We start from the raw sequence: 24,742 nt of genomic DNA on the forward strand, positions 1-24,742 counted from the left end.
ATGCAGGCCCCGGGCTCGCTTTTATGTCTCTATGCACCTCTGTGTAAAGTTTACTTTAATGTTATGGGTAAAATGTATTTTTTTTTTCTTTTTTATTATTTATTTTTATTCTCCCCCTCCTCCAGCGTGCGTCAGAACAGGCCTGAGTAAGCCGAGGGAAGCTTCTTTCCAAGCACGGCTCTGGAAAATTCTTCACAGCAATTTGACTGAAGACATCTGCTAAAGATATTTCTCCATGGGTTGTGTGTTTTTTATTATTATAAAGAAAGTTGCTCATCTTTAAACAGGCCCATGTTTCCTTTTCGTTCCATATGAAAGCTGATGGGGTTACTACTTGACGTAATGGGGGGGTGGGGGGGTAAGAGGGTACTGTAGATATCGACGGATGAAGATACTACTGGGCAGAGGCTCGTGCTGTGCTTTTTTCCATTTTCTGAGCGCGACACACCAAAGGGAGATGGCTGTTTCCTCTGGGTCTGATCCTGAGTATTGCCTCATCATTGTGTGTGTCTGTGTGTCTCTCTCTCTCTCAGGACAGGTCTTCAACAAATATTTGCCAGTTTCTTTTTTAGCTTTCTTGAATGTAGGCGGTACCTTTTAAGTGCACTAATTTGCTTAGAGTAGCACCATTTGAGACCGAATGGCAACAAAGGAGACCTGGAGCTCATCCCAAAGGTGTTCAGGGATCTGTGCAGGACTCTCGAAGTTCTTCTGTTCCAACCTTGGCAAACCATTTCTTCATGGATTTTGCATTGTACACAAGGGCATGGTCGTGCTATAGCATTACAGTTTCCCTTCTGTCCAACTTGGATGTCCAAACCTGTTCCAGCATGATGTTCTAGATAATTGTGTGCAACAGATTGGAGTAGAAACACATCCCCATATGTGGTGATCAGGTGTCCGCAAGCGTTTGCACATATGGTGCGTATTGGTGAATTTAGAGTTAAATTTTATTTTGGCATTTAACGCATTGGTGCACTTATTATTAAAAAGTATATGTTTGAGTTTAGATTACTAAAATAAGGAATACATGGTTATAATTTACCAATGAGGGGAGGTGGGGGGAGTCTGTTCCTAAACTGGCGTTATGATTGGGATAAATACCTGGATGTAATATTGCGCAAACTAGTTGTAATTATTGTTGTAGCTTTTATTGTATTGATTGTCATTTCTAGTCGGACAGAACCGATTGCGCTTGTATCAGTGTTGGCTTGTATAACGAGTTGCACACATTTGACAGTTTCTGTAAATGTGAATGTAGAGGGTGATGCCATGATGATGGACGGTGCTCCGAATGGAGGCGATGGGGTGTCTTAAAAACACTCTGAAGACATCAGTGGAGCTTGCGTCTTCAGCCCTAGCACAGCAAGCACCACTGTGACTCATTGGAGGCTTACATAAACCTGACAAGACATGTGTGAGCACGCACACACACACACACACACACGCAGGCACGCATATAGCAGACCGTGTGCCTTGGGCAACACTCTGCTCTAATTTTGGGGAAATCAGCTGAAGCCAGGTGGAGGCTCGAGCATTCCTCCATCAAGAGCTTGTCGTTTGGGTTCAGTAAATCTCATAGCCCGATGTCTTGATGTTACTCCACGGCCGACTGATCCCGAAGTGAACAGTTTCTGCATTCAGCTGTGGACCTCCGTACGTCTCGTTTGCTCAGAGGAATGCACTCCAACCTGTTAGCTTTACTTCTCCGATCACAGGTACATCAGCCTGGAGATCCGGTTTGGCTGCTTAATAATCCTGTCCGGCTTTTACCGCACGAAAAACGTGAGTTATCGAGATCTTTATTCTGTCACGCGCGTGTTTGAAGTTGTTCTTCGAATGAGTCGGAGCTCGGCTTTACCCAGTTTAATCTTCACCTGCAGCTCCAGGAGTCACGGCCGTTCTGTTACTTCACGTGGAGCTGACGGGGTAACCATTTTGAAACTGGAAACTTGAACAGTCCGCTGACAAGGATGTGAAATCTTCTTGTAAAACGGCAAAGAAGTGTACTCCTCTGTGATGACTGAGACTTTCAAAACCGGGAATTAAAATGAAGAATAACCATGACCCATTAAAGGATTTGTCCTGTTACTGTATCTTCTCTGGATCTAAACGAGCACCTGCTTTAACTCTGATAACCGAAACCAACCCCAAAGAGGAAGAGTCGTGTGGTTGGTTCTCCAGAGGTCAAACGTGTGTTGATTAAAAGGAAACGATAAGCTAACTGTCGGAGGGTTGGGGAAAAAGGTCACCTGACTTTACAGTTCTCCTAGGGAAGTTCTCGCCAATATGCCGATTAGGAAAGGGTGTGCACTCAAGGTACTGTACTTATCTCTTTACATTTTACTGACTATAAAGCAATCTGCATTCCATGATTATCAGTGGAGGTATCGTTCGAGGTAGGATAATGTGTAAATGTACAAGAGTACGTGTTTGAAAAGAATGATATAAAACAGAAATGTACTAAATGTTTAAGTAGCAGTGAGTGATGTGATTTGTCATGTATCTTAAAAATGTGGTGATTTGTTTCATGATGAAAAGGTTTAATAAACTGCCAGCAAAACAGAAATTAAAAATAAACCATGTTTATATATATATATATGTTTATATATATATACATGTTTATATATATATGTTTATATATATATATATATATATATATATATATATATATATATATATATATATATATATATATATATATATATATATATATATATATATATATAATATTTAAACGTATTTACGTTTAAATTTAACATTCAAACTAGCCACTTCCAGTCAAAGTTGATGTGAGGTTTCATCCAAAAGCTAATTTGTTTGCTTTAGATGTTGCGCATATGGTAATTTCAGCTTTAGTTATGTTCCCATGCCCTCAGAAGTGCGTCGTTCATAAAGGAAAAACAGAACTAATGAAAAAAACATCCATCGAGCACATTGATTTTCACTGATTTCACTTGCGAGTATAGACCCGCACACTGACGTATCTCTGATTCAGGAAACCGTTGAACAAAGTCCAAACGAATTGCTTTTAAGCACAGTCATATCTAAGCGCTTTATGAGCGGACATGTGAGCGATGGTGCTGATACGGCGAGGAACCGCTTGCCTGTCAGTTATTACCAGATGCAGCCCTGATAAACTGGAGTTAAAACGTTACTAGGTGTTCTCACACTGTTGTAGTTGAACTTTATCCTGAATATGTTCCACAATGCGAAAGAGCAAGGAATGGCGTCCTGGCTTCAGCGTGTACGCACGTGTTCAGTGGCTTTTTTGAGTTAATCACACTGTTATGACACGGCGCTGATGGCGAGGAGATTTAATCTCTGGCTCGTGGCCATTTCAGAAACGCAGTAGCACAGCTGACATTTCAGGCACCGAGCTTCTGTGTCTCGTTTGGAGGCAGGAAGTAGCATCCCGGTGTACGGAGCTGTTAGACGACACCCCTCTGCTTTCCATTAATGTCAACAAATTTCAAGCGGAAGAATTCGAGACTGAAAGCTGCGTCATGGCGGCTTTTTAAGACGTAGAAAACCTTCGTTTGATTCCATTTTATTATTGTTATTTTTTCCCAGGTTGGTTTAATGAAATGTATTTTGCTTTAAAGCCAGTATTATATACCACTCTTGATTTTGAGCACTTTGCATGTGCATGTTCAGTCTTTTGAGTTAGAAAAAAGGGGAAAGATATTAGATTGCTGGTTAATTCAGAGGTGCAAACATATACGGTTTAGCCATGGCGTTGATGATTTTGGACCCCTTGTTACTGCTGCGTTTTTTTTGTTAACCTTTTCTTTTGGTTTGTTTTTGGTTTGAATTTTGTCAATGACAAAATTCGCATTTAGATGTACGCATTCAAAACATATGGTCTCTCTCTATCACCGATACGGAGCAACAATTTTGATTACCTCGTTGTGCACTTCAGCTTCTCATCAGGTTTTCTGTCCAATCAAACACACTCTAGAATCTGAAGTGTCCCGCCTAACAAAGTTATAAAAATCACCTTGCTGTTGTTGAGCGACAGAAATCACATGAGTAAGCATGGGTCGTAAATGCGTCTTCGGCTATTCGAGTTAGTGTTGGCAAAAATAGTTTGTTGGTGTGTGTGTGTGTGTGTGTGTGTGTGTGTGTGTGTGTGGTTTTTTTTTTTTTTTTTTTCTTTTCTTTTTTTTTCTTCCTCCAATACATATCGATTCTGAATATTCCAAATGGTTTCAATAATCATTCTCCACGGTATCGATGCACCGATACCAGCTGCGCTTTCTCGCTATCTCTTCTCTCCGACAGCGAGTTGAGACACAACGCAGTGCCTACATAGCCCCGCCTCCTTTCACTCACTCACAGTGCTGTGTTCTCTTCACCCGTCTCATTCGCGCCGGTAATATCGTGTTTTGTTATGATGTTATAAAAATGGAAGTGCACAGCCTGTGTGACCAGTTTTGGTGGATAAAGTAAACAGCAGGAATGCTATCTGGAAATTTTACGGATTTAAGGCAAACGAACACGTTTCTACAGAGCAGTGCTGACAAAAGGTGCTGAAGCAGTCACTGAAGCACTAAACCAGATGGTCCACTAAAGCTGTTGTTGATAAGCGTGTTTTCCCGTTGTTCTCAAAGCACAGCTAGTTAGAAATTTTAGGCTACAGTAATGGGTGTCTCTGTCACCTCTGTTGAGAATGTCTGGGAGGAATATAAAAAGATTGTCTGTTTTTTTTCGTTGCACTTTATTGCCTTTTGAATGTGACCATGTCAGAGGCTTTTGAACAAGTTCACTACCTGCACTAAAGTTTTCATTCATGTTTTAAAAAAAAAACAAAAAAAAACACCTCCCTCGTTGTCATGTTACAGCCTTGTTTATTTTTATCTTTGAATAAAAATCGAAAATTTTGTTTTAAAATTTGTATTTAAAATCCCCCCTTGTTGCTTGCTGCATGTCTGGGAGGAAAAAATAAAAAAAATAGCCCTCCCATCCACCACCAAAGGTGGTGCCTTCTCTAGTTTTCTCGTTAGGAATGTTGGCACATTGGTATGCACCTGAGTGAAGTCAGTAAGTCTTATCTGGGAGTGAGCATTAGCTCCATGGTTACTCACCTGCTGCGTCACCGTTAAACATTAAACCAGAGCAAAGGCCGTTTTTTTTTTTTTTTTTTTTTTGTGTTTTTTTTTTACTCAGAAACTCTGGAAGGGTTCACGTCTGGCTGCATGAACTGCACGTGAACTGTCATGAGTTAGCATAGTTTTGATCCGCCATTGACCTGTTTTCTTTCTTTTTTGTTTCCCCCCAGTGTCATTCAAGCACCACTACCACTACCTGTTGATAAGGTAAGACTTTTTCTATTCAGCCTTATTTTTTGTGTTTGTGAAACACCCATCTTTAACCGGTGACGTTTCATGTGAAATTATTCACCGTAACACTTACCCTAACCCGTTTTGTTTCCCTCTTGTTTATCCGAAATTGCGAGACGCGTGAGATTTTGACGCACGTTCATCGCGTGGTGTCGGTGTCGAGCGTGTACGGCGCTTCCTCTTTTTTTTAAATGTTTATAGCACTTGTTACATCGCCACACTTACTCCTCCACTGACTTTGCTCTGTACTGACTTCTTTTTTGTCGCCGCTGCCGGAGTTCATGTTTGTGTTGTATTGTGACCATATCTGGATAAAAGCCATCTTCTTTCAAATAATATGCTCAGCAGTTGAGAGGAAATGGTTTTCTGCCTTTATTTGAATCCAAATCACTGAACATGACTTAATAATGAGGTGGGCCATATACTGTATACACGTTTATTTCATTTCTGTTGTTATTTTATGTTTTTGGGACAGTATGAGTACATGGATCAGTCATTACTTGAGCTGTTTACTGCAAATTAAGCTGTTTACAGCAGGTTTATCTCTGTATATTGTCTCAGTTGACTTGTTGGTAAAGAGTGTCACATCCTGTGGGAAAAGAGGAAGCACTCTCTTCTATCTTCTCCCCCAAACCCAAATGAAAAACCCAGTGTAAAACGAAGAGCATTTCAGTATAGACATCGTTTAATAAAAGCACGTGTCGGAGAAGCAATACTGGTAGTTAATGTAAGTTAGGGCTCCTAGCACAGGTGAAGCCTACAGACATGTTATGGTCATGTGACCTACTTGCGATCGAGTGCATATTTTTGTTCATGTACAGATATTTGAATCCACTGAAACCAGTTTTTAATCCCACGACTTAACAATATCACTGTTCATAATGTTTAATAAATACCCTAATTTCTCTATCTGGGGATTAATAAAGTATTATCTTCTAAACAAATTAATAATGCGTGCACATGATTAAAGTGATTGATGACCAGTATCCATCACTACACTTACTGGTTGTGTAATTGGTGTATTTATGAATAATGTACAAGACAACATCAATAATGCAGGCTGACTTCCCCCTCATATCATCGTCTGGGTGGGATATCTGTTCCTCTAGGACAGGAGCTAATGAGGAATTGAGCATTTGTGCTGACTAGTTATACACACACACACAGAGAGATGTCTTTCTGTGAAGACAGGAAAGAGCTGAGTTCATGCTCAGAACACTTAATCGCATTAGCGAGCAAGCTGAAATCTAATTAAGTCTTTTCACCCTGCCTTTGAGCCTCCCTTCCTGATATGCACTCTTACTCGGACACTCTGCTCATCATTTTACGTTAATCTGATCTCCTCACCTGCTGATTTGTGTGTCTAGGAATTGGCTTTCTAGTCTGGATTTAATATTTTAATAAAAAACAGCAATAATGATGGTAATCAGTATTAATAATTAAAGCGGCGAGCAGTATTTACGGGGCCTCGCACACAATGGCAGCTAGGGGGCACCATCACAAGACCAATCTGAGACCCCTCAAGACATAAGTTTCGTATTGATGGGAAAAAGATCTGCACAGATATAGCCTTGTTTACGATTTTTTGTGCATGAAATCTCAGTTCCTCACATTCAGGGCGTTGTCCTGAATATCTAAGTGTGGTGCTGATATGTAAATGCATGGCAGAGATATGACTCAAGAAGCTGTAAAGTCGTTAATGAGAGACAGCGTCACTTCCCGTCGGCAGATTTGCCGAAAAATCCCCTTCAATAACGTTTGCGCAGATGGGTCTTATGAGCCAAATTTGGTGAAATGTGGACAAAAGTTATAGGAGGAGTAGTGTAAACCCCCCCCCCTCCCAAAACAAACAAACAAACAAACAAAATCCAAGATGGCTGAAAATCTAATTGACGTCCTAGGGTCCGTTGACATTTTGGGGGTTGAACAAAAGTTAGTTCAAAATAAAGTAGTAAAATTGCTAAATAGTAGAAATGTGACACTTTTTTTTTTTTTTTTTTTTTTTTTTTTATACAATTAAGACATGTCTTCATGTGTTTCTGCCAGTTTAGATATTTATTCTCATTCGAGTGCTGCTAATTTTCAAACAAAAATAGGAGCTTTGTTTATCTATATTCACGTTCATCACTAAGTTAAAATTCTGGTGTATTTGTAGTTTACAATGCTTCCTCTACATTCCACTACCAACACTTACTCCTTACTCCTCCTTTCGGTGTGTCTGTGCTATCATAGAGAGGGTGTAGTTGGTGTTGCTTCCCTCTCAGCCCTCAGGAATGTGGGCCTGCCAGCACTCTGCCCTTTTACAGACGCTCATAACAGTGCGCTCACCATCGCGTATATCTGACTGCAGCATCTGGTGCGGTCGGTTTGAATTGACCTACTCCTGTCTCCTTTCACACGGCACGTGGAGTCCTCCTTCCTGTGAGAATTTTCCAGCTTTTTCATTATTGGCAGCGAGGTCAGGATTTGTATTGAGTTGCCTCAAGGTTGGATTCATTCAAATATGGGGAAGGGGGGGGGGGGGGGACTCCAGCAAATGTCAGCAGTGTTACCTATAAATGTACTTCTGTGTATTATTAATCATTAACTGTACCACCATGAGTTCAGTATTCCCATTAGAATTCCTACATGAAGCACTGGGCGTGTATGTGCTTGTGCCGTTGATTTTATAACCATTCCAGGTCTACACCCATGCCTGTGGTTGTGCGGTACACTGTTCTGAGGTGGCTCTGTTTTGACACTGGTTTCCCTTTTTCCCTCCAGGTTGCCGCAAATACGCCCAGTATGTACTCTCAGGAACTGTTTCAGCTGTCTCAGTACCTGCAGGTACGGAGCTGCACTGACCCCTAGTGGCCACTTTTTGTGCATGTTTTTCAAATATGGAAGTAAAGTGACCAGCGTTCCTTTAAATATCAAAGGACACTATATAGAATTAAGCTAAACGGAATAATTGGTGCCTCTGACTAGCGATAATGGTGTTTTTGTGTCATTTTCACCTCTACAGGAGGCCTTACACAGGGAGCAGATGCTGGAGCAGAAGTTAGCTACGCTGCAGAGGCTCCTGGCCAGCACACAGGAGGCCTCTGAGAGCAGCTGGCAGGTAAAGACTTCGAGCATTGCACTGAGCTATTCATAAACAAAAATTAAAATATAATCAGAAGGAGTGACTTGTATTTCTGTGAGGAGTTCTTCAGGTTATTCATTGTGTTTGAGGCCACACACCCTCACTTTCAACCATGATAAATGGAGAATGTTTGGAGTTCCTTAATGTGAAATCAGACCTGTCGGTGTATATTCAGCTTGGATAACATTAGATACATGTATAGTTAACATTATTTAGTTGTTTTTGTTGCTGAAAATAATCAAGAACACATTTTGGGCAAAAAAACAAACCTGATTTTGCAACTCTAACACTTTGTGTTAAATAATTTTAACGGCATTGAAGATTTAGAAAGTGATTTAAAATACTAATTGCTCTCCTGCACCTGTCGGCCCAGCGGTGTTCAAACAGCACGGTCGAGCCTGTCACGGTAGAAACTGGACAGTGTGTGTACAGGGTTTTACTGTAACCCTCAGGAAAGCATTCGCTTGGGAAGGAGGAAGCTGAAGCATGTGTGGTGGTTACCGTAAAACCCTGTATATACGCTTCCGATTAAACGTTTAGACACATTCTTTATTTTTATTATTTTCCTGCATTTTTATAATAGTCATCAAAGTTCTGGAGTAACACAAATGGAACTATGGGAATTATGTCGAGGGGGGGGAACAAAAAAAAACAACCTAAATAAACCCAAAATATTTTTATATTTTAGCGTCTTCACAGTAGACGCCCTTTTTGCCAAGAATTTACAGAAATGTACTCTTGGCGTTTTCCCGACCGATTTCTTGAGGAATTTCCCTGCGATGCTTTTTAAACAGGGTTAAAGGAGTTTAAACCTACGCTGGACTCTTATCAGTTGCTTGTGGAATATTTCCCTCAGAGTTGTCCGTTTAAACAAAAATATTTATTTTGTAAATAAAATGTTTGTTTTGTAATGAAAGAAACAAATACGTCGGCACGATTGTATTTTTGTCTACAACACCGATTTCAAACCTTTAATCATACACCTTCAGATCAAAATGTTTTTAAGATCACGAGGAACATTTCAGTCGAGTGTCCACAAACTTTTGAACGGTAGTGTACATGCACTGTAGTTTCTACCTTTAGAAAATGTATTTGTGAAAGGGCGATTATTAAAAAATGTGCCAAGATTTTACACCCTCACCCTGGACACGCCATTGTTCCTCTTCAGGGTTGGCAAGTCTGCTGAAGTCTTGAAGATTCAGTGTTAGAATTGATCAATCTTGGGTGGTGGGAAATGCTTCCACCAAAATGGTGACTTGTAGACTGCTTCTAAGGCTTCAAAACAACACTAGTATAAAATTATTGTATTGCTTGTATTTTTCACCGAACTATTCCTCTAACGCCCTGTTCGCGTCGTTGTTTTGCACCTCTCTTCAGGCTTTAATAGACGAAGACCGGTTACTCTCAAGATTGGAGGTGATGGGGAACCAGTTGCAGGCGTATTCAAAAGTAAGGCTTTTGTGATGCAAATGTTTTTCAGTAACGAGTCGTAATTCATCCCAGCACTCAGCAGTGGATATTTTTACAATTCCTCCAGAACCAAACGGAGGACGGCATCCGAAAGGAGCTTGTCGCCTTAACGGAGGACAAACTCAATTACGAGACTACAGCCAAAGAGTCCCTGAGGCGGGTACTTCAGGAGAAAATCGAGGTGGTTCGGAAGCTGTCCGAAGTGGAGGTAAGAGAGACCGGAACCACAGACGGCGCACCCGAGTGCGATCGGTCTTCACGTGTCTCGACTCACGTCGTTTCACTGCGCTTTTTCAGCGGACTCTCAGTAACACAGAAGATGAATGTACGCACCTGAAGGAGATGAACGAGCGAACTCAGGAGGAGCTGAGAGAGCTGGCCAACAAGTACAACGGAGCTGTGAACGAAATTAAGGATCTCACTGACAAGATCAAGGCAAGAACAATCAGCGTTTTCATTCAGGATGTAGAAATTAAGAGCCCACATTTCATGATGCCTTTGCTGTCCCCCCCCCCTTTCTTTCTTTCTTTCAGCTGGCTGAAGGCAAGCAAGAGGAGCTCACGCAAAAAGGCCAGAACGAAAAGAAGGAGCTGCAGCTGCGAATCGAGGAGATGGAAGAGAAAGAGCAAGCACTTCAAGCTCGGATCGAGGCACTACAGGCAGACAACGACTTCACCAATGAGAGGCTCACAGCTCTTCAAGGTATAACGTGTGTGTTTACGCACGCGCGCACACACACACACGCGCGCGCACAGATCCCTGCATCTCTTTCAGATTTAAGAGCCTGGTGGGACAAGCGGAGAACCTTATGGATTTTCCATCGACATCGACCCTGCCACCAGGAAGTGGACATATAGTACAATACAATAGTTTCACTCTGAAATGGGTTTATGAACGGGAGAAAGAATCTCCCTGAAGCAGTAATAACTAAAACGCCACGCAGCTCAAGAAGTTATGTGTATCTTCATTTTTGTCTAGGCAATTATTTTCTTTATTTTTTTCGTCATCCCTCATTTTCCCCCATTGTCGTTTTTCAGTCCGGTTAGAGCAACTGCAGGAGAAAAGCATAAAGGAAAACAACAGTTTAGGTGAGTTGGGGTTGCTCATGGCGGTTGGTGTCATCTGCTAACTTTGCATCACCTCTCCTACTAATTTGGCATGAGAGCTTTCCTTCTGTTGCCTGTTTTGACTTTTTCCTGTTTGTCCGACACCAGTCTCCGCCTCTGGTCTTTTCTGTTTTAAAGGTTGCGGGGTGTTTTATTCAGCTGTATTTGAATACACACACACACACTGGGCAACATTTTCAAGGTCGTGTAGCCTGTATTCATGTTCTTCTTGGCTGAGGTGTTGTGCAGTTCAGTTTTAAAATCATTTGTTTCCACAAAAGGGCAGGACTGATTCAAACAACGTTGAGGTTACATAGGACGGGTTACTCGGAACCACCAGAGCTGCATGCGTCGTTATGTAGTAACTTCATGTGGTAAACCACAAACCATCAGCCTCTCGGCAGAAGGGAAACAGCAGTGCTCTTAGGGTTGTATAGAGCACACAGGCCTTTGGACAGAATGTAAACTTGGGAAAAAGGAAGGCTTTGTTTCAAATAAACCACGAAAGCGTTTCGGTAGCTGAACTTCTTCTTTGGCCAGAAGATCAGTTGGGTTTAAATCGTACTACATCTCACCATCACCGTACAACAATTCGATAAAGAAGCCTTCGGCCTCATAATTATTCAGCACACGTTATTACAGTGGCAGTTTATTATTATTTTTTGCACACACAAATATAGCAGCAGAATGAATGATGGGAGTGCACAGGTGGGGGGAAAATTAATAGCACGACAAATAACATGATGGTTGAGCATGACTGAGAATACAGCACGATGTTGTTAACAGCTCTAATCACTCACACCCTCTCTCTTTCAGCAAATTAACACTCGTCTGCTCTCAATTTGAAAGTGCTCTTGTTCAGTCACTAATCAAATTCATGTGATGTGTTTGAGACACTCATCTTAACTGTCTTAACTCTAAAGAGTAACTATCGAAGCCTGTTTCTGCCATGTAGGTGAGAAAGATAATGATCAAAAAGATAACTGACTTATTTCTCACAATTGCAATTCTGACGTTATTTTATGCAATTTTGGGAACAATTTACAATTCTGAATTTTTTTTTTTCCTCCCGTCTCTGACAATTACGAATTTACATCTGGCAATTTAGACATATACTCGACATTTAGCGAGTTGCAACGAACGCACTAAAAAAAAGCATCAGTCGTTCTCTATAAATAAGCTGTATACAGTAAGAACAACACTCCTCAGCTAGTCCAGACGAGGAAAACCAGTTGCTAGTGTGCACTCGTTACCTGAAGTTGTTCACGTTTCAGGTGCTTTGTCAAGTGGACGTGTAGATTGCAAGGGGAAAAAAAAAGTCCGAATTCTGAGATGTAAACTTGCGAGGAAAAAAGAAAACTGAAATGTTAACTTAAAATTGCAAGAAAAAAATTCAGAATTGTGAGAAATTTGCAGTTCTGATACAAAAAAAAAAAAAGATTTAAAGTAGCGATTTGAGCGAAATCTCAATTCTGACATATAAAGCCACAATTACCTTTTTTTCCCCCCTCTTTTCTTGGGCTTCCATAGCTAACACAGGTTTATATTTATAACCACTAATGATGATGCAGCGTTCAGTCAGTGTAGCAGCGGTTTGCCAAAAATAAACTTAATTTCACTTGCTTTATTTATTTATTTATTTTTATTATATTTTTCCCCCTGAATGTTCAGTAAGAGATTTAAAGGGCAGTATAAATGTAAGGTTCGGTTTAATATGTAAGAAAAGAAATATAAAAAAATATACAGTTACTAAAAAGTAGTCCTTGTGAAATTAAAGGGATTTCGTGTGTGTGTGAAATAAATAAATAAATACACACACACACGAGATACTATGAGAATTTATATCATGCCTCGAGAGAAATTTATTCGTCAGCACAGCGGTTTTAATTATTGTTAAGTCTTTTAAATGAAGCCAGGCTTCATGTGCAAGCAATTCTTATTTATGTAATATTTCCAAAGGTGATTAAATTTGATTAATGTGATAGGGTATCATTAGTTAAGGGAACGTGTCCTGACTTTGTGGGAGCATGTAAAGGATAGCTAGGGTGTCATTTCAGTGGCGTTTGTAGCTTCCTGTGTGTCTGTGTCCAGCCCCCTGCATCTCTGTCTCGTTCCGTCTCATGTCCTATGTTGTAGAGCTGGCTTTTATTATTATTATTATTATTATTATTATTATTATTATTATTATTATTCAAACCACCACTTAACACCCCTCGACTTAAAGTAGAGGGACATTCTCCATCCAAAGCCAATATTATTATTTAATGGTGGGTTTTCCTTTCTTTGTTAGACCACTTTCTTTTAAAGAGTGGAGGGGACTGCACTTTAATCCAACAGTTCATTGAGTGCCAGCGTGAGTACACAGCATTCTTTCCACTGCCTTCTACAGCCGCGCTAGCGAAAAGTCTTACTAATGGACATCAGAGCCACCGAGGAGAAATCCTTCTTAGTTAAGAAGGAAATTCATCTGAGTTCTCTCCACTACACATCTGCAGTGTTTTTTGTATGATTTTTAGCCTAAGACCCTTTTTGTCTTTCTCTGTATGCTGTCCGAGCGGTTCGTAAATAACGTGGCTTTATGTATTTAATTTAGCTTAATGTTGCTAATGGAAGTTTGATATTTATGAAGTGATGTTTGATATCTAGAATGAACAAATGCTTAGATTTGTATGTATTAACCAGTTCATGTTTAACCCCACCCAGTCTCTTGTCTATACAAGTCTAGCCACTGTACTTGTGTAGTATACTACAGTATATACAGCGAAGTATTGTAGAGAAGAACTTCCTGCTTTCTGTCATGCAGAGTTTCCACACTAGGCCGGTGATATTTATTTATTGATTGTACTGGGCCTTAGAAGTTGTGGGTTTTTTTTTTTAGTCAGTACTCAAAATAGAACACTAAAAGACCCCACCTTTAGTCAGTCCTAACTTATGTATCTTCTATCTTTAAAATGTTAACTCTTATAACAGTCCCTGCGATTCTCACGTTCCCTTAGTACTGTAATTCCTTTCCGTCCTTTACACGGACTGCGCAGTAAATTGGCCTTGCATGTCACCTGTGACCATCCCACCGCTCACTGACTTTGGTTTCCCATTCACTGTGGGTTTTTTCCCTTCACATGCATGGCCGTCTCACAAGGTGCAACAAGCATTGTTTTGTTTTTAAATGCGCCACTTGCCAGGTATTCGATAACCGGATCCGTTCCTATCGGAGCCGTTTGCCGACGCCATTGCTGGCTGTTTGTCACTCAAGTCAGTTGTGCACAATTTGAACACACGGTCATACAATGCCTTTCTTCTCCAAACAGCCGTGAAGCAGCTGAAAGGGGCTGTGGATTCTTCCATTCACAAACTGTCCAACTTTGACGGTAAGAGGAGGCAATTTAAATAAATCCCTGCCCAAACCCCTGCTTGTAATTGGACTGATTTTGTTTACTCACACCCTCGTGGTGTAAATAAGTGGCGCAAACGAATGAATGAATTGCAGTAAATATTATGTTTTAATATTTCAGAGGTCATAGCTGCACATCTTCAGAACAACCAAGCAGATGACAACAGTTTCACCAGTCCAGAGAAACTTAAAGGTGTGTTTGTGTTCACGCACGTTTTATACGTGTCGGGTTCACGTGTACGTCGTTTTGCGTTAAATCGCTTAACGAGAAATGACTTCTGAATATCGGCCAGAGCTGTAGCAAACCTCGTACTGCTGGCAGATCTGTCTGTATTGCTGGGTTTTGAAAGCCGTTGCTGCAGTGTTTAAAACCTTCGACCAGGGAATAGGTTAATACCCTTGAACATACACAACACGTCTGTGCTTCCATTGGAGCGAAACCTCCCAGGCTTGTTTGAGGTTGTGGCTTTTCCAACTCTCCCGGGAGCTGTTTATTATTCCCTGGGGTTAGAAGCACAGATTATGAATTTCACATTAGACCATTGACTCAGCAGCCAAAAATCACTATACACTTCAACACCATGTGTTATGAGATCATTGCTTTTCTTTCCTCTTAGCTAGGTCGAGCAGGCCGCGATCATATAGTGTTAAACGTACACTAAAAGTAATTGGTGTTGAGACGTGACATGATGGATAACTGTAATGGAAATATCTTGACACTTTTTTTTTTTTTTTCCCTGTGTTTTTCGTGTGGGACATTTTAACAAGGTCTTTTTGCTCTTGGTGTAAAATCTCCTGCTGCCACAGCACAAGTCATTGTCCAAATCGGTTTTCAGTCATGACTCAGAGGCGATCTGGACCGATCCCTAAACAAAAGCTCAAACTATTTTAGAATGCAACAGTATCCCCCTCTGAAAGCTCAGCTTGGATGTATGACCATGTGTGGTGAATAACTCTCAGGAGTTACAACGGTCAACCACCGGAGGTGTTTGTGCTCGCGATGAAACGTTTTCATAGCTGTTCGGACATTTAACGCGAGAGATTAAATTGTTTTTGTTCTATTTTTCATGATAAACACAAGTCTTCTGATTGCTTATGGCTTTAAGATTGCTGCTTTGGATGTTTTGAACTTGTTGGTTTATGTCTCCACCCCTTTCCATCTAAGTGGTGTCTTCCAACCTGCCCACAGAAAATCAGATAGATGCTAAAGAGTCTGATATGTCAGACACACTGAGCCCCAGCAAGGACAAAAGCAGTGACGATACTTCAGGTATAATTTTGTTTTTTATTTTGAATAATTGATAGAATGTTTATTTTTATATATATGCGCGCTTTTTAATTTGATTTCTTTCTTTAGTACTTAGAGTTCATACCTTTTTATGGTACTTATGCTGTTTACAACATCTAAAATATTTCCCTTTTTTTTTTTTTCTTTTCTTAGACGGCCAAATGGATGAACAGGAGCTGAATGAACCACAAAACCGAGTTGCCCTGCTTAAAGGTACCCCTTTTTTTTTTTTTTTCTATTTTTTTTTCCACTCTTTCCTTATACGTTAATGTTTATCTTCTTATTTTGAATTGCACATTAATATGTTAAGGCCTAGCTGGTTGTTTAGTCATATTTTGGACTATTCTGTCCTGTAAAGCTTGTTTGAGCTCAGTGCAGTGGAATGCAGTATAACTGTTCGGCTTCGTGCGGTGTGGCATTACTCCTCGCAGCTAAATATGGTCTTGACCACTCTGAGCTGCTGGAGTTAAAAGCGACGCTATTCGAAGGTGTTACCAGTAGGCTTAACGTTATCCTAACGCTGTTCTCACATTAGGAGTTTAATATGTGTAGAGAGGGAGAGCACTAGCATTACGGGTTCTTCTGTACAGAACGTTTGCCTCCTGTCTGATCTCTGCAGCTGTCCCACTTTTCCCTTCAGTGAAACACACAGTGGCGGCACTTCAGGAATGTAAACCAATTAGAGCACAGTTAGGCAGGAATGGCCTGCGGGGGGGATTAGATAGGTCACGTACATTCAGGACTTCAAGATGAAAAGGGTCAGAATCGTTTCCCAGCTATAAAGTTTATTATTTATGGAGGTCAGTGGACGCTTATTCATGGCACCTGGTTTTCATTTGCTCGGCTTTATTCACTTGTATGGCTTGATTTGTAATTATTTCGCATGGGGGGGATGCAGTTTTTCACACTTTTACCTCATTTTTGTTTTTGGTTTGAATTAATCCAGCCCTTAAGTGACTATAATATCATTTATACTAAATTTGAGTATGGTGGAGGTCGTCTGATGAAAATAGGCATGACTGGATAATTGTTGTGATGTTCCTAAGCTAGTGTTAAACACTGGTTAGTGTTTGTATGGGTCTTGGTTGCCAGTCTGAGCTCCTGTGGGACTGCAGACTTTAAACCCCACCCCTCCGCCGTTCTCGGTTATCCATCAGTTGCATTCACCCACCTGGGACTGAAAAGCCTCCACATATATTGGAGGCTTCCAGAGTTCATAGAGGCTGCATTTCAAATGGATCTGTCGAGCCTGGAGATTTGACATCGCTCCAACTCTCATATGACTCTGCTGATTTCTCTCCAGTGCATAAAAGTTTCCTCATTCCTCTAGTCCCTGTTTTAAGTCTGTGTATCCATGTGTTCATGCTGCTACAGTGGAATTTAACACATGACTCTGCTCTAAACACGGTCTCACTGAGTCATGCGGCGCTGTACACCTGTTGTACAATTCCCTTAAAAAGCCCTAGCAGACATGTTTAGCTAATGCATTCTTCTATACTGGTATGTGTTTTGTGGTTACTTAGGACCCTAATTTTAGTCTTAAGGATCATTTATCATTTATTGTGATCATTTCCCTAATGACCGCTGATGCTAGATGCAGTATGATTGGGACATTTATAGCCCTGTTTTCAGCATCAAGTTTTCATTTTCCCTTTCAATATTGCAACAGTGGAGTCCAGGAGTGTCCAAACTACAGCCTTGGACCATTTCTCAAACAGCCCACACATTTTAAAGGGGTTTTTTTTCTTTTTTTTTTTTTTTTTTTTTTTTTTTAATTAATTAAATCGGAATGATGATGATGATGATGATGTACAGGGTTTCCCAGAAGTCTCCACACATCAGTTGCGCCTTTGTCGGTGGATGTTTGTGGAGGTCCGCAGCACTTCCAGTCTTATTGAATTTGTTATTAAGTCGTGTGCGATGTGCTCACCGTGTTTCCTGTTCAGATCCACCTTGCAACAGCTTCCCGATCCAGCCATGAGAACGATTTCAGTCGGTTCTTCTTTTGTCGAAGGCGTTCTTACCTTCCATGTATCTGAAATCAACTCTGAATGCATATCTCAAAAACAAATGGCAAATGAGTGGGATCAACAAATGTTTAAACAACTAATTATGGGAAATAAAACTTATTGTTGGAACAAAATGTCTTCCCTTTTAATAATAATTAATGGGATCAAGTCACATGATGCCGGATAGGAAATGCAAGACTCGCACACCAATTTTTACTGTCAGGAGAAAATCCACCAAAGTGTTCATCTTGTCAGAACCCACTATACATTAAACATATTTTACTGGACTGTCATACTTATACACATCTGAGGAAACTGTATTATTCAGGTGATACTTTAGAAAAGGTTTTCAATCAAGTGAATCCAAATTAATTTTAGGGGTTGTTTTTTTTTCTTTTTTTTTTTTTTTTAATAGGAAAAATGAATCTTAAACTCTAATTTAAATAACTAAACCTGGCTCCCACCACAAATATAGCCATAGAAGCTGGCATGGTGAAAAGAAAGGAAGTCAAAGGCATTCTTAAAGGCTATTTGAAAAAATGTATATATTGTAAACCAGGTATGAAAAATTTTTGGAAGACATTTTGCTGAAAAGTGTTCATTTCCCCCATGTATGGAGACTTTGTGACATCCTTGAGGATTAAAAAAAATGAACTTCCTGGTTTGAACACTGGGTGTCGCTATCACATGATGCCAAGTCAAGTAAGGTATTAGGTAATAGCGGCAACCAAGAGGTAAATAAACTATGAGAAGGCAGGATATTATATGGATTGTCAATAAGGAGTTCAAAAGGATGTCTCTGTTTAATTATCCAAAAATCAGTTCCCTGTGATGGAGTATAACTACAGAGTTAAAATACAAAGGTTAATAAAAATTATTTTACATATTTTGTGTCCCATGAATATCAAATTAGAAAGATCTTAGAAAGACCATGCCCTTACATCATCCCTCTTATGCCTTGTTTTTAAGACTTTTTTTTTTTTTTAATTAATATAAATAATAAAAAATTCTATGCTGTCTTGCAAACAAGATTATGCAAGCCTGGTTAAGTGGGATCATGAAGTAGTGTATTAACCAATGAATTTTCCCTCTGTAAATGGCGCTCGCAACTTTCATGTCATTTCCAGAAGACGCGTCATCCCGACAGTAAATAAACGATCGTTCGTATTCAAGTCATTCAAAATGTCCTTGTCTGCACCGTCTCTTAAAACTCTCATTTGCAGAGATGGCGTCTTTCATGGTTTAGTGTCTGTTCATGAACTCCTAACTATTTTTGGCAGATAGGAAAAAAGCTTGTGGCCATCCGAAATGTTTTGCAGATGATAAGCCTGTGCTGAGATCACCACTTTTTTCCTGTCGCTTCAGTATGGCGCTCATCTGTTCACAGTGAGCTCATGTCCTTTAATGGGAGTTTGATGATAACAGGCGCAGGGTCTGGTTAACACGCTGGGAGGTGCAGGGGAGGAAGTGGAATTTCAGAGCCTTATTGTGTTTCTGAACCCGGTGACAGACACAGTGCCGGGCAAAGCAATAGGAGTGTGCGACACTGACACATATAAAGCTTCATCGTTTATGTGCAGTTTGGGTTTGGGCCAGGTATTCATAAATAATTTAGGGTTTAGTGGAGTTCATTTCTGCATTTGTGGAAATTTTTGGTGTATTTGGTGGAGTATGAAAGCTGCTTTTGAGCTTGCTGCCGGTCCATTGAACCGATCTCTCGTACTCTTAGGAACGGTGGTCTGGGGCTCACTATCACCTTGGTTTGTTGTGCACAGACCATAAAGTTATTAGTTTGACTTGTCATGTTACTTCTTGTTTCATGTTTTTGGGAAGGAATGTGGGGGAAAGTGTTATGGTCGGTGGAGGAGACTGAACTGAAGTAGCTTATGTTTACACCCCTAAAATAAATAAATAAATAAATAAATAAATAAATAAATAAAATTCAGGTCTTTTTCACATGTAATACTATTAGTATTGAAAACTGTGAGCCTAATTATTTAATAAGCAAGCAATCTGATTTTTTAAAAATTTTTTAAATCTACTTATTAAACTTATTAAAGTAGTTGACCTGTGCATGTACAGATTGTAGTTCATGTTGTGATTGTTTTGTGTTCTAGGCCAAACAAACAGGTGTTTGATGGGTCCCATATAATCACTATTATATATCGGTGTAAGCCTACCACAATAAAACCGTGATGATGAGCATGTCTTGGAAACAAGTCTGGAATCTGTTTTGGGTGTGGACTCCAGTGTTCAGGACAAGTTTGACAACACCCGAAGTGTTTATTTATAGCTCCAGCAACTATATAAGGGTGGTGAGGACCTAATAGAACGAACGATGGTAAAATAAGGTCACATTTGCGGTAATAGCATCCAGGCTGTCAGCACTCGTAATCGAAGTACAACAAACGGACTAACTGGCAGTGTGAGTGAGAGACTTTTGAGGCAGAACTCCTCTGTGGCTGTTAAGGAAGTGAGGAGTCTCCAATAATGAATCAAGTGAACCATTTGATCAAAGGCAGCTTAATGAATGAATGCGAGTACATCCGTGGTTAGGGATTACATAGAATGCACATTTCTATTGTGCTTCTTTTCCTGGCATGTGTTAAAGCGCTTTTGCAGGAATGCTGGCCTATTTTTATTTATTTATTTATGTATTTATTGTTGAACTCTTGGCCTTCTTTCACAGTGTCCTCACTCTTCTTGTAATTGGACAGTGCTTCATTCAGACCAAGTGGTTTGGAATAGACTGGGCTTTTCCTAATTGGTTTTTGAATGTTGTGCATGATTGGATTAAGTATTTATTTATTTTGTTTCCCCCCTATTTACCTCAAACAAGACTTCCTCTGGTGCAGATTATCAGGCCAAGTATGCCGTATCCTGCCAGTTGGAGCAGCTGAATAACAAATTATGTAAAACGTAACATGGTGGTGTACATCCATTGTCTTTAAATCATATTACAATATATGACTGTGTATTATTAAATGTTCTGTCTTGCAATTTCAAATTGCCAAGTTAATGTGCAGGGAGCCTGGTCATTGCTAACTGTGTTGCCAGATTATTGGTGATTCCCCACAAATACTCTCCGAGAGCCAAGAAATGATCACTTGTTCCCCTGGCATTCCACAACATTAACTGTAGCTATAAATGGATAAATACACTTTTTTTTGTTTGTTTGTGTTTTGTTTTGTTTTTGTTTTGTTTTTTTAAATAAAAAAACACTTTTTTTTTTTTAGTAACTCATGTCTCACCACCCCATCATTGATTCACTTCCTCTGCCATCATGCTCTGTTCGGTTTTATTACTTTCTTATGTAATAGTATTACCCAACATATTTATAATGCTTTAGGCTTTGAGTGTTTTTATAATTTAAAAAAAAAAAAAGAATTTTGTCTCCATGCATCATCTATTCACGCTTCATGGAAGTAACACTGGGTCATTATAACGTCATAACGGCATTTAGTCTCAGCTTTATACGACTTTGCCTAAGCGGTACTCCTGTGCAGTTAAGATGAAGCCAGCGATTACTCGTACAGCTTATGGATCACATCTTGCCTTCTCATTAAGTCTGTGGCAGAAGATCTGACGAGGGGATTGTTTCTTGCATCATCTCTCAGCTCGAGAACTTGCCCCGAGCCCCGTAAAAACCTCAAAACCTTGTTTGACTGGCATCTGATGTAAAGTCCAATCACTCAGAGTTAAAATTGGAGTATGACATCAGTGTTCACATCTGTACCGAGACAAGTGATCTCCACCGGTTTTATTGACGGAGCTGAGGTTTTTGCCAAAGCCTGTCATTTCCAGGGCACATGTTGGGATCACAAGGAAGGGCCTCTCCATAGGGAAAGAAGTCAGAAAAGCGAGAGAAGTGGCGAGGAAATCGAGTCAGCGTAGCCGCAAGCACTTAAGCTTAAAGCCTGCTCCTGGAACTGTCGTTCAGCGGGTTTGGCCTGCCACCAGTGCAGTTCTCCACGTAACACACAGTGTTATCCATGTAATGGAGAAATATGTGGTACGCCAGGACGTGTTGGTTAAAGAACAGTTTTGAATTGCACCGATAAATTTAAGAAGTATCAGGTCCTGGGGAAAATCTTGTATTTTCAGGCATGAGAGGCTGATCTTCAGGATGAACGCGAGCTTACACCATACACGAAATCACACACTCACTATGTTCATGTTAGCAGTTTGCGTTTCGCAGAAATGTTGATGGATTTGGCCAAGCGTGTGTTCAGAGTCGTTTTGCTTGCTGAGTTTGTTTCCTGGTCCAGATATAGAAAACTGGCTTACGAATGTCCAGATAAATAATAATTATGAGCGAATGGTGAACATTTTTTACCTTTTAATGTTCAACCGTGATTAGATTGTGGCTATAAATGGTTCATCGGCTCAAAATGGTTGTTTTGTTTCAAATTTGTACTCGCTGTACCACTTCTTTTATTATAATCGTCTATAGACATCTTTGTCGTTTTTGGTCAAGTTTTATTTGTAACTCACAATGTAGGCAGGAAAAAGAAAAATGATGGGAAACCCTTAAACTAATGTCTCTAGCTGTTCTCTTGTCTGATGAGCTGCTTTCAGCTAAATAATTTATAGAAATGCGTGCGACTGACCACAGAAGAGATGCTACAGAAAATCACTGGGTTCATGTTTCGAAATCCGGAGTCGCAGAACAACGTGTCGTGTTTTTTCAAGTCCTCAGTTTGGTCAGCTGAAATGCATCCAGACCATGGGCCTACCAGTGTACACCCCTCGATTTAGTTGCTCGAGTACATGTTAAATCAGGTTATTTTAATATATACAGTCCTGTCCGGTATACATATTCCAGTGTTTTGCGCAAGTACCTTACTTTCAAAGACTTTTTTGTCAGTTTGGTCTACTACTGTTGTTTTGTTGTTTATTTTTATATCTCATACGTAAGTCATATAATGTGTTATATCCTGCTGACATTTCCCTCTCTTTTGTGTATAGATGAGCTGCAGAGGGCCAACCTTGACCCTGGAGACACGGAGCAGGTCATCCACCAGTTGCATAGCGAGCTACTGGAGGCACAGGAGCTCGCCAACACCGGCAAGCAGAAATGTCTCGAGCTACAAGGTGCTGGACCTTTTTTGCTAAAACCAGTGAGGTTTTTAAGTGCAGTCTGTGTAGCGCTTAACTCCTCTTGGATGGCTAATTTCCCATTATATAGAATGATGGTTTGGATTAACCGTTTTTAAATATACAGAAAACTCCAGAAGAGACCGTTTAAGACGCATTCTTACTTTAAAACCGATCCAGGACGCTTGACTGTGATCGCGATGTCCTGGATTTATTTGAGTTATCGTGTAGCTTTATATTTATCCTCGATGACTGTTAAGAATCTGTTTTGCTGATGGTGGCGACGAACAGAAATCATGGTCGTTATGGTAACGTTATATTTTTGCAGGTCGGGCTAAGCATTTAACGATGTGAGTCATGATTTCCATACAGAAATATTCAAGCTAGTCTGTTAGGTATGGCTGGAGGGCATCAATTTCCAAACTGATTTATGTGTATTCATGAATTGTGGTGGTGTTCATGGGGTCATGGTGTACATATGTTTCTAGGCAGTTTTTAGTAGTCTGTTGAGCATTAAAACATGTCAAACAATTTATTATATGTAGATTATTTTTATAGTTTAAAACCACTCACCCAGGGGTACTTTTAAGACATCTGAAGGAGCACTTATGCTCTCGGGACGCAAACCTTTCAGTCTCGTTCCAGCAGTAATCCAACATGCATGCATTAATATAGGTATTATTTAAATCACTAAACTTTTAGAGGTTTACTATGTAAGAGCTAACATCTCTAATAGTAACTTTTACCATCGTATTTATGACTTTCTGAACTGTTAAACTTTCCTTTTTTAACCCTGTATCTTTTTATTATTATTTTTTTTTTCCCTTTCTTTTACAGCTCTGCTTGAAGAGGAAAGGAGAGCCAACAGGCAGCAGACTGAGGAATCATCTAAACAGATCCAGTACCTGCAGAGTAAGTGCGAGTTTGCGGACACACCACCTGAGAAAATGTCAATTTTGCTTGATGTATTTTAGAAGAAATAATATTAATATACTTTTATTGCCAGCAAGCATTCAGGGATTTTTTTTTTCTTCCATAGTGACTGATGTACTTATCTACAAAGGTGTAACAAAATAAGAAAAGATAAATGGAGAGCAGAGCAAGTTTGAAGCAATACAATTTGCATCATCTTTATAACCAAGCTAAATAAAGTTATCTAATATAGTAAGGTTAGCGTGCAAGCGTTAGCTTGTCTTAAAACGGAAACAGTTTCTTCAGCTTCTTGCTGTCATTTTAGTACAGTATAACCAGGAAAAGGAAAAGTGCTGTTAAGATATCAGGGTTTAACTTTACATTTGTAACGCAGTATTAACTAGTTTGGGTGTGTAAATAAATGATGGTACATATTTGCCTAATTAGATTTTAAAACACATGCTGCTTGCGATTTTGTCATTTAAAAAAAAATTTTTTTTTTGCACTGGAATGGTTCCCTGGCTGCAAATAGTTTTAAAGCGTTTCATCAATAGATTAGATGCACTTATAATAACGAGGTAAAGAAATGAATTGGGGTGTGTCTCTATCAGCTGCGTAGCTCACTTGGTTGTGAATCAGTATATCGAGTACACGAGTTTGGGCACTGGTACGGACCCTGGCTCACTACACATTGGGACACCGATAACTCGTTTTCTGTAAAACTTCGCCATTGGCATTTATCAACAGGCAGGACCGATATCTTTGACATTACATGTCGTTTAAATTTGGTAGCTTAATCACATGTGTTTCTGTCATGGTACTTCAGGCAGGATCGTATTGTAGCTAGTGGGTTTTTAAAAAAAATCATCATTAAACGATTAAAAGTCGTTAGACTCGAACAAAACCGTATATGGAACATCAAATAAAGTTAAAAATCGTTAATGTAAGTAATCATTTGCGAGCCACAACAACGTCAACAAGCTTTTTGCGTTTATAGACGAAG

At 39.9% G+C, this 24,742-nt stretch overlaps 1 protein-coding gene across 9 annotated transcripts in view; it reads left to right on the forward strand.

The window, feature by feature from the left end:
* The window catches only part of slmapa (sarcolemma associated protein a), a 58,039-nt gene that overhangs the window by 25,480 nt on the left and 7,817 nt on the right, over positions 1-24,742 (forward strand). For 2 of the 9 annotated variants that reach the window (XM_017450313.3, XM_017450312.3), the window contains exons 4-18: positions 5,282-5,318; positions 8,106-8,168; positions 8,347-8,442; positions 9,844-9,915; positions 10,004-10,144; positions 10,234-10,371; positions 10,470-10,638; positions 10,974-11,024; positions 13,333-13,395; positions 14,351-14,410; positions 14,555-14,626; positions 15,599-15,703; positions 15,875-15,934; positions 22,699-22,824; positions 23,665-23,739. In XM_017450313.3, coding sequence (XP_017305802.1) covers positions 5,282-5,318; positions 8,106-8,168; positions 8,347-8,442; positions 9,844-9,915; positions 10,004-10,144; positions 10,234-10,371; positions 10,470-10,638; positions 10,974-11,024; positions 13,333-13,395; positions 14,351-14,410; positions 14,555-14,626; positions 15,599-15,703; positions 15,875-15,934; positions 22,699-22,824; positions 23,665-23,739 — 1,328 coding nt within the window. Of the gene's footprint in view, positions 1-1,495; positions 2,320-5,281; positions 5,319-8,105; positions 8,169-8,346; positions 8,443-9,843; positions 9,916-10,003; positions 10,145-10,233; positions 10,372-10,469; positions 10,639-10,973; positions 11,025-13,332; positions 13,396-14,350; positions 14,411-14,554; positions 14,627-15,598; positions 15,704-15,874; positions 15,935-22,698; positions 22,825-23,664; positions 23,740-24,742 lie in introns of those variants that run through there. The other 7 variants (XM_017450316.3, XM_017450315.3, XM_017450318.3 and 4 more) reach the window with 5 other exon arrangements.

The sequence above is a fragment of the Ictalurus punctatus genome, chromosome 21 (genome assembly GCF_001660625.3).
Source record: "Ictalurus punctatus breed USDA103 chromosome 21, Coco_2.0, whole genome shotgun sequence".
Taxonomy (NCBI): domain Eukaryota; kingdom Metazoa; phylum Chordata; class Actinopteri; order Siluriformes; family Ictaluridae; genus Ictalurus; species Ictalurus punctatus.